A 10,593-nucleotide genomic window follows, 5' to 3' on the forward strand; every position below is an offset into this window, starting at 1 on the left:
ATATGGTGAGAGGAGACATTGAGAGCTATCTTCACTCGAAAGCCAGTGTTTCCTCTGATCATAATATTGAAGAAATAAATGGGTTCTGTCTGTTAATGATATTAAATATTTGTTAAGCAATGGCTACAGTAAATAAAACAAGAGAAAAACAGAAAGTCGGAAAGGTGTGGACACTCATTACACATTTTCTTTTTCTTTATTTTTTTTGTCAGTCATGGGGCCTGAACTCTCTGGTCCAGGGCACGATCCCTCAGCTCTTCAGCTCAAAGCTAGTGCTCTACCAGTTGAGCCATAGCACCACTTCCAGCTTTTTCTGCTTATGTGGTGTTGAGGAATCGAACCCAGGGCCTCATGTATGCAAGGCAAGCACTCTACCACTGAGCCACCTACCTAGCCCATCATTACACATTTTCTATTATCATATAAATTCTTACTATTTCAATAATTCCATTAAGTGAAATAATTAAGGAAAATAATTGTGAAGTGAATATATAGAAAGTTGTATTTCACTACGCCATTTATAAATTTAACATTAAGAGTGATGTTTTCTTTTTATATAAGAAGGAGGTAGTGGTATTTTTCCAGTGTCTCTGAAAATAAAGTGCAAATCCACTTGAGCCATCAATTCCACATGGTTTGATTGGTCCATCTTTGACAATGTAATCTAATATTTACACCGCACAAGGTAAACAATAAGTAAACTTCAAGAACCGCTTAAGTTTCACAAATTTATTTAGTTCCCAGGACCACATCGTGCGCAATGTAAATTTTCACTCCTGACTGCAATCATGAGTCAATATGGTGTGCTAAACATTTTCATTAGTTCTCTGATTGCACTTCCCGGTCACAGCTCCCTAGCTCTCTTCTGTCACTGCCTGTTTTCTCAGCAAGGCCACTTGTGCTCTTTCCCTGAAGAATACCATTCCACTCCTCAAGGATCTTTGTCTCTTCCTGCAGGGCTTTCTCCTCCTCCTGAAGAGCATTGTATTCTTCTCTGAGAGCCTTGTTCTCTTCACGGAGAGCCTGCTCCTCCTTCCATAAAGCTCGCTCTTCTTTCTCTAGAGCTAAGCCCTCCTTCAGTGTGGCCATTTCCTCCATTCTGATTGCTCTCTCTTGATGTTGCAGCGCCTTGATCTCCTCCTGCAGCGATCGAATCTCCTCCTCGAGTGCTTTTGACTCATTCTGGAAGGCTTTTTCTTGTTGCCTGAGAGCCTTGATCTGAGCAGTCAGGGCTTGATTCTGTTGCCAGTAAGACTTTCTTTCTGTGCTTAGTGCATTGATGATTTCTCCAGATAGTTTCTGACTCTCCAAAACCACCCTTTTAACTTTCCACAGGACCTGGTTTTGCTGTCTCAGGAGCTGATTCCTCTCCCTGATGAATTGATTGTTCATTCTAAAGCCTTTGTTTTCTTCTCGAAGGGCTTTGTTTTCTCCCCACAGGGACTTATTTTCCTTTCTAAGAGCCATATTTTCATCTCTGGATACCTTGTTTTCTTTGCAAAGGCATTTTTCCACTTTATGAGATTCGTATTTGCATTTATTTTGATCTTGGGCATAAGAAAATAAAGAGGAAAACAAGCATAATATCTTCTCTTTATTGATCCATTTTGACTTAGAGATGTCCATAATTTCTTAATATGTTTCTTGTTGAGCTAGTATTTACTACTGAAAAAAGAAGTACATTTGTTGATATAGTCTTCAAAGATTACTGGCTCTTGTCTTGATCTGTATCAGAAAAAAAATAAATCAGAGATGTACACAAAGGTTTGAAAGACTCACTGATGAAGGAAACTGAAAATAGGAATCAAAGTTATCGAATTGGCTTTAATATTACACAAACTAGGTTTGAATCATAACAAATGAATAAAAACAATAATTTTTGATAGATATTGAATCAAAGCTAATACATTATTGTCTAGATGTATAAGCTAAATGATTTCTCCTAAATATTAGTCTTTCACTAATTGGTTTTATATATTTTCTATTATAAACACAGAAATATACTATATTTAAAATGCTTCTCTTGGAAACATGTCTTAACTATATAATTAAGCTGTATGCTTGTGGCTCATGCCTGTTATCCTATTTATTCAAAAGTCTGAGATCTGAGGACCGCAATTTGAAGTTAGCCTTGGCAGGAAAGTCCAAAAAATTTTTATCTCCAAAAAGGCACCAAAAAATGTAGAAATGGAGGTGTGGCTCAATTAGTAGAGTAAAAAGAAAGACAGAGGTCCAGGGTCTGAGTCCAAGGACAACTCATACACACACAGATACACACACATACACACACACACACACACACACACACACACACACACACACACAACTGTTAAATGTTTACAACATTTAATTGTTATTAATAGTATAAAGTATTCAGACACACACGTTTCTGTGATCTCTGAGCTCCCTGCTACTTCTACTTCCTGGACAGAAAATATCCAAGCAACATTTTATGTCATAATAGTGATGTCATTTAGTGTTCTGACACATTGAGTCAGATATGTGACTTTGGGTGGAATTTTAATCATGATATTTTAAGAAAAAAAACCCAAAGAAAGATTATATTTGATTTCATGATTATTAAATTAATATGTACCTAATCCCTGCTTATGTAAGTTATGCTATTGATTTAAAATATAAATATTTTTAAGAGTTCATAAATAATAAACACTATATAGAGAAGCTGAAAAAGAATTAAATATTTAAGACTACTAATTAAAGAACATTAGTACATAAGAGTATATGTGATCTCAAGGAAATATACCTGGAAAATTTTTTGTTCTTGTATCAGCAACATATGATCACTCAGAAAATAACAGAGTACTGATATATACATATATATGTATATATATATATATATATTCACATATATATGTGTGTGTATTTGTGATACTTTTATAATTGGCATCATCATATCAAATTTTTATTGGTTTAGGGTATAAATTTAAATTTAAATAGAATAATCCCAAATCACTTATTAATGAATATTTTCTAACTTTATTTTATAATATACTTATTGCTGTTAATATTTTAACTGCTAAATTTGCAATAAAGTCTAAAACAATTTTATTCTTCTTTATGTACTCACACTATTTTAAAAATCAAAAAAGTATAATGGTATAGAATAAGAAGTAATATAAAATTGAAGACAAAACCTATAAGCATTCATTGTCTGTTTTTAATTTAATTGGACAATTTTCACCAGTCACTGAATTGAGAAAATGTTTTACCTGATATGTGGTTCCTTTTGGTTCTGCTTTTATCCTGTTTCCATGGTAGCCAAGAACTCAAGAAGAGTTCTATGAAAAAAAGAATTGGAATGCTGTGATTCTGAACTTTAAGGATAATCACAACATTAAGGAAAATTGTGATCTATTGAATTTATAATTTAATATTTCCTCACAACATAGTACAGACCCATGTGTCTTCCTCAGTGAATTATTCTAAATCACTTATTTTCCAATTTTAAATAGTTTTATTGACTTATTTAATTGGAAAAATCTGTAATATATATTTGTGAGGTAACATTTGATTAAACACACATGAACTATCAGAATGATTTGTTTTCTATGAGTCTATTAACTTGATTTCAGTTGGATAATATGTCCATATGTTTAAGAAAGAATCCTAATAATCCATGAATTCTTATTGGTGTTAAGAAATGGTCAATTTATTATGTTTAAACAACACAAATATACAACCTAACATGAACATTTCAAGAACAGAAATCTAGGTCCTTAATGACCATAGACGCACAAATCACAACAGATTTTAATGCAATTTACTGATGAATAAAATAGTAACAAAACTGGGCTTAATTCATGAATAAGCTTGAATTAACATCAAGAACAGATTAATATGCTGAAGCATATTAACAGAAAAAAAAAACCTCATTCCCTGCTGACAATAGTTTTTTTTACTAAATTCAGAAAGTGTGTTCGATAAAAGTAAAAACAATGCAATTTTATAAATAACAAACTATATCAGATCACCAATAATACCAAATCATTCTTGTCTATAAGTACATTCTTAATTTCTTTAAGAGTACCAAAAGAAAAAAAATAGCAAATTAATAAAACTATTTTAAATAGTAATACTTGCCTAATATAACAGTTGAGAGGCCAGGTGCTGGTGGCTCATGCCTGTAATCCTAGCTACTGAGGAGGCTGAGATCTGAGGATGACTGTTCAAAGCCAGCCAGGGCAGAAAAGTCCGTGAGAATCTTATCTCCAATAAACCACTAGAAAACTGGAAGTAGTGCTGTGGCTCAAGCGGTAGAGAGCTCACCTTGAGCTGAAGCCCAGAGTTCAAGCTCTATGACCGACAAAAACAAACAAACCAACAACAACAACAACAAAAAAACAGTTGAGAGTTCTTTAGGAAGATAATGACATTCTCATAGGAAAAAAAAAAAACTGAAGAGTTCAATTTTGAGTTCTGTATGGAGTTTTCATAGTTACTCATTTTTGAGAATTAATACAAAACACATGACTTTTCTCTATTCAGTGTGTATGATTCTCTCAAAATCATTAGTCTAAAATGTGGTAGAAGAATATGTCCATCTGACAAGATGTTTGGCTTTGTTGTTGTTTTTAGTGTACTATATGTTTTCTTGTTTTGAAGGTTATTCTCTCTAAGACAAATTCCCTGTTGTCACTGTATTTGAATTTGGTACCCTGGTATTGTAAATACATTTATCTGAATTAGGGAAGGGAAGTGAAACAAAAGAATGGTGAGACAAATGGTGAGGAAAGGGGTAAAAGCTTGACAAGAAATGTTCTTATTACCTTACTTATGTAACTGTAACCCCTCTGTACATAAAAAATACAAATAAATAAAACAATATGTCCATCTATACATTAATGTATTTGTATTTGTTTTTAGTAGATGTTTGATAACATGTTTGATAACAAGTTTGATAATATGTTAGGAAATGCTTGATCATTATTTTTGAAAAAACAATGAAATAAAATACTGGCATAAGACCTAGAAAGTTTGCTTGGCCCAGAATAATTATGATATTTCTGACATTTTTTTGTCTTTTTCATCATCTTACTGTTAATAGTGAAAATAACTTTGAGAAAAAATAGTTCTTTAGAATATATATTTCCTCATATATTCTTTATAATATAATGTACATTCCTATTGGTGTACCTGACTTAACAAATCAAATTATATTTTTATATTTTTCTAAACCTCTTGTCTGTATTTCTATGAATGGAAAATACCTAATTACAAGGCTGTTCAGAAAAGTTATCAATTTCAAGATGTACTGATGGTATCTTCAATAAAATTAAAGTTAGAAGAAACAGAAAAAAATGAAAATGATTCTTTGGATGTTACTGAGTAATACTCAAAGGTACAGATGAAAGGAATTGATATATTAGCAACAAAGTGATTTTAGAAAAAGCCAGTACATCCACGTACATTTCTACATAGCTTTTTGTTAACTTGAAGGTGAAGTATATAGCTTTGGCATTATTTATTTCAAGGAGTTTACAAAGGTCACGGTGCATGCATGTGTAATAACATTGGTATAACTGCAGAATGTCAGGTAGGGCAGAGCACAAGGATAGTATGTGATCATGTTCTCTGGAAGCTTCTCAACACTAGTTGCAAATCAGCATCATTTTAAAGTCAAGATGATTCATTGTGCTTTTTTCTGTTGAAAGCTTAGCACAATTGATTGCATAAAATATTCTAAGAATTGACAGAAAATTGGTGATGTTTACAAAGGCAGCATTTTAGAATGATAATGTTTTAACATTAAAGCTGGTACAATTTGACCCAGGCTTTTAGAAATTGTACTTTTATGACCTTTAATGTTTTTTTTCTTTTTTTTCTGAGAATGAGCTACCTGAACTGTAAAAGTCAACCAGAATAACTTATATCTGAAGTCCACTCCAATTATCAGAGGATGGAGGAATATCCTTAGGAATGTCAGGGCAGAGAGTACTTATGGAGGAAAGAGTAAAGTCCTAAATGTTCTTGTGTTTTGTTTGTTTGTTTGTTTAATTTGTTTTTATATCACTGTGATTCACATATTATTGGAGATTTGATCATTGAGAAAGTAGCTTAAGTGAAAAAAACAAAACAAAACAAAACAAAACACCAAAGGGTTAAACAGATTACATACTGCATCTTTAGAATTTTATGAAAGTCTGAAACAAGGATACAGGGGAGATGGGGATTTGAGGAGGGAATGGATGGTAGGGGGAAAAAAAAGAGGAGGTAACAATGCTCAACAGGAAATGTACTCATTACCTTACTCATGTTACCCCTCTGTACACTATTTTTAAAATTAAAAAACCATTAAATCAATTAATAAAAAGAATTTTTAGGAATAATTTTCATGTAGCAGTGTTGGGGAATCATTTTTATGTAGCAGTTTTGTGATCGGAATTGTATAGCCCAGAATTCATATGCTTCATTCATAACCTGACAATAACTTTTACTGTGATTTAATTCAGAAATAGGAAATTGAAAGATGGTATATAGGTAAAATGAGATTATATAAATGAGTCTTAATCCAGAATAAATAGTATCCTATCCAAAAGAGGCTAAAGTCAGACTATGAGGGATAAGTCATGTGAAGAAACAAGAGAGACAAGCCAAGAAAGAAAGAGACCTTAGAAGAGATAAAGCTTGTAGACATCTTGATCTGTCTGACAGCTAGACTTTGGAATAATGAGAAAATACATGTATCTTCCTTGTTTACTTTGTTGCTTTTGGTAAAAGAGCTGTAGCACACGCATGCAGCCATTCTTTTCCCCCACTCAGATCCCAAAAACATGATTTATGTTCAGGAAGAAATTGACCTCCAACTAGTTGATGTTGGCCCCCACATATTATTAAATTTTACCCAAATTCCTAATTTCCATGTCTACTTTGAGTTCTAGGTTTCTAAAACTCACTTCTACATTCCTTTGGTCCTCATCAGCATGTCTAACTGATGCTCTTGCGAGTATGTTTTTACTCTAATGCTATGTTGACTATTTCTTCTGTTTCTTCATATGGAACTGTTTCTGCCTAAGAAATTGGCTTTCCAGGGAGATATTTCTTATGTGAAGTTAACCGGTTTTAAAAACCACCTGAGCTCTTTGAACTAACGAAATGACTCTATTTGTGGCTTCTTTCTTGTCTGGGCTAATTTAAAAAAAAAGTTGATAATTGAGTTTTGCTCATATACGCTTAACATTAAATTTCAAAGCTAGAACACATTTGGTCTTCTAAACTATACATGGAATTCAGATGCTACAATTTATACTATCAGGAAATATTTTGGTGAACGATATCAAAACAGTGTAAAAAGGCCTTTTTACCTGTAGCTGAATGGATTTCATCTCTGCTTCCTTAGAAAATGCTGAGCTTATGAATTAAGAAGGGAAAATATGCATACAAAAGCCACCTGCACCAGCTAAAGGGGCAGGTGTGTGCTTGCAGGGTCATGATAATGTAGCCTTTGCAGAAAGAAACCTGGAAGTATCTGCACCTTTTGTTTGGGAGGCCTCCAGCAGTCAGCCCTTGCTTGTCAGATCTCAGCTGGGTTCTGCTGGTTGTTAAACCTCACAGGGTATGTCTTCAAGAGCACTGCCGAACCTCAACTGGCTCCTTGTAAGCATTTCCAGGTCCAACTGACAGCCAAGCTGATTCCCTGCAATTCTGACCACATAAGCATCTTTCCTTAACAAAATGTTCTGCTTAAGTTTCTGTATAGTACGTCTGCTAGCATACATACCTTCCTCAGCCTCAGGAATAAAACACCAAATGCTCAATAGCAAAAAAGTAAAATAAAAATGGGTAAACTTAAGTCTGTCCCTAGGTTAAAAGAACCTGCCTAAAAGAAAAAAAATCTAAATTGCATGGTAATCCATGCACCACAAGTGATGTTAATTATATCTAGAAATTTTTTTCAAATAAATTAAGATACCTAATCAGTGCACTGAAGTTTAACCTCTCTGAAATTAGCTCAATATGCAATTTTCAAGGAGATATGGAGTCCTGTATAGCAGGCACTATTTATGGAATCAAGTAATAGTAGCCATTCTGTAAGAAAAAGATACCACATACACTTGAAATAAGCCAGTCTTACTTCCCAAAGCAGAATATATAAAATGCTGTTGAGACAGGAAGACAGAATGAGGAACTTCAGGCGAAAGGGAAATTTAAGTGCCTCCTCTCCCCAGAAGTATTCAATGAATAAAGACCTATTTGGGGAAAAACTGCAAATGAGTGACATTCAGAGGATTATGATCCTCCTACTCTAGAAGAGTAAGATATTAAGTCTACGGAAGGCAGCCCTAAGAGGCTTAGGGCAGTAGTTAGCAAAGCAAGTAACTGGAAAAGCAAGGTTTGCAAACCAGACAACCACAGTTTTTCTGTGTCATGACGGAAAAAGTGAATATTGACCAAGATTGTAGGACCAATCACAATAGATTCCAATTTAAAGAGAAAACAAAAACAAAAAACACAAAACAAGTTTTGGTTTCAAACCTCTGATTCTACAGTTGTTTTTGAAGGGGAAAACACAAACTAGCAACTACTCCAAATAATGCTCTAATTTTAACCTACATTCAAAGGACCTTTCCTGAAGTCAATGAAAAAGAAATACAATCACAGCAATGGTTTGGTTAAGTGATGATCTAATTACTTTATACAAAATTACCTTTTCTTCCTTAAAACAGTGTGAAGCTGCCAAATGCACTCTTGTAGCGAGGCGCCTCATGCTATGTGGCTTCTGGGCTCCATCTGTGTTTGTCTGCATGTACTTTCATCCTTCTCGCCAAAGGAGCACAGAGAATCTTCAATTCATGTCAGGGCATCCAGCCAGATTAGAAGCTGCCAAGTAGCAACATCAGGTTTTGTGAGAAGAATTAAGTTACTTAAACCTTCTCTGCAGCATAGCCATGGTGCGGCTGGATGAGAGTCAATGTGCCATTGGAATCTCTATTTCCACCCTGCTGAGAAAAGATAATTTGCAAGTGAGAATGTTAGGTTATGATGTGATTTGGACATTTTACAGTGACCTAACCTTTTCAAATGCTCTTCTTACTGTCTGTTTTTGTTGTCAGTGATTTTTTTTTTACACTTTTTCTGAAATCTTCACACTACAATTTGGAAGACAGAATGTGAATAGGTGCACATAATACATTTTGAAGAATTTTGTAGTAGAATGCACAGCATAAATTCACCATTCTGTGCAACCAAACAAATGATCTGTATGTCTTATACTCTATTAGGCCTTTGGAAGTCTTCTATGGAGTAAAAGATTTGGGACTAATTTATGAATATATAAACAAAATAAAAAATAAGGGTAAATAATGAGAAATCTCAAGGACTATATATTGAGTGATATATTTGCTTAATATATTTAGTAACATTTACCACCAGTGATTGATAGTAATAATACATATACATATATGGGGAGTATAATATTGAGAATATACAATGAGAATTAACATTCTTGCAATTATTATTTTAATGAGTGTTTTGTATCTCATTGAGAGATAACATTTAAAACAAGGAACATATTTTACATTTTCATGGTATTTTCTAGAGTGAAACTGTTTTCATACACATTAATTCATGTGAGCCTTTTGGCAATGTTGTAAAAAGAACAATTTAAAAATTATAAATTTAAATCATCATCTCTATCCATGCAACTGAAAACATATTATGACTTATTTAACTTACTTGGTTTCTAAAAGAAGGCAGAACCTTAACATTGTGGCTAAAAATCTGTTTTATGATGTTAATTTTCACAGACTGGAGGAAATCAAGTTCTTAGATTTCTTGGGAAATTTTTGTTCCTGCTACACTTTGTTCTTATTTGACTTGGTCATTAAGTAGAATTAGCTGATACTTTCAAAATATTTCACAATTGGTTGAACCTATATCTAATCTGCAGGATTGACCAGGAAACACAATGACAAATATAGTAATTACTACTAAAAGGGGGTTAAAATTCCTTAAAAATAGCTATACAGACATCATAAAAGTTGCTTAACTGTTGAATAAAACTAAGGAAGAAAAGAGAAAGAGAGAAAGGAAAGGATTTTATTTTGTATGTAAATAAGAATAATACATTAACATCATAAGCTGTCTTTACCAGGGTATCCCTAAGGAATTTAACAATCTGTATATAATGTATGTGAATATCAATGCACTTTCCTTTTACTTCTCATTCACTGACAGGTACAAAATTCATGTTTTGTCTTCTTGACATTTTAAGGACATTTTCTATCAATAGGAGGTGGAATAATAATTATAGGTATAATTACTATTTATAATCTTTCTGTATAAATCTGTAATTGAGACTCTAAACCATTTTTCTAAATCATATTATCTATATTCAAGTATCTCATTTTATTATTTAATTGGCCACTGAACTTATAGATCCAAGTATGGCTTTCACATATAGATTCAAGCAAAAGGAGAAGAAACAGTTTTTTAAAATAAACCTTGAAAACATTTCTTTGTAGTATTTCTAAATAATTTTTCATTAGAAACAGGTTAGAATCCTTTTATTATCTTAACCAAGTGCCTTTGTTTCCATTAATATTTAGTAATAAGTAATTACATCAGTTGGTTCTG

General features: G+C 33.0%; 1 protein-coding gene across 2 annotated transcripts; it reads right to left on the reverse strand.

Moving 5' to 3' along the window:
• Window positions 1-639: 639 nt before the first annotated feature.
• LOC138813523 (coiled-coil domain-containing protein 70-like) lies at window positions 640-3,275 on the reverse strand. Of its 2 annotated transcripts, none has more exons than XM_070001952.1 (2): window positions 3,231-3,275; window positions 640-1,725 (listed from the first exon to the last, which is right to left on the reverse strand). In XM_070001952.1, the coding sequence occupies exon 2, from the start codon at window positions 1,624-1,626 to the stop codon at window positions 820-822; it is 807 nt and encodes a 268-aa protein (XP_069858053.1). In that variant the 5' UTR covers window positions 1,627-1,725; window positions 3,231-3,275; the 3' UTR covers window positions 640-819. The 2 variants fall into 2 exon arrangements, with proteins under 2 accessions (XP_069858053.1, XP_069858054.1); XM_070001953.1 differs by lacking the exon at window positions 3,231-3,275 and adding an exon at window positions 2,386-2,424.
• Between the last annotated feature and the right edge of the window lie 7,318 nt (window positions 3,276-10,593).

The sequence above is a fragment of the Dipodomys merriami genome, unplaced genomic scaffold (assembly GCF_024711535.1).
Source record: "Dipodomys merriami isolate MVZ:Mamm:240054 unplaced genomic scaffold, mDipMer1.0.p SCAF_6, whole genome shotgun sequence".
NCBI classification, from domain to species: Eukaryota; Metazoa; Chordata; class Mammalia; order Rodentia; family Heteromyidae; genus Dipodomys; species Dipodomys merriami.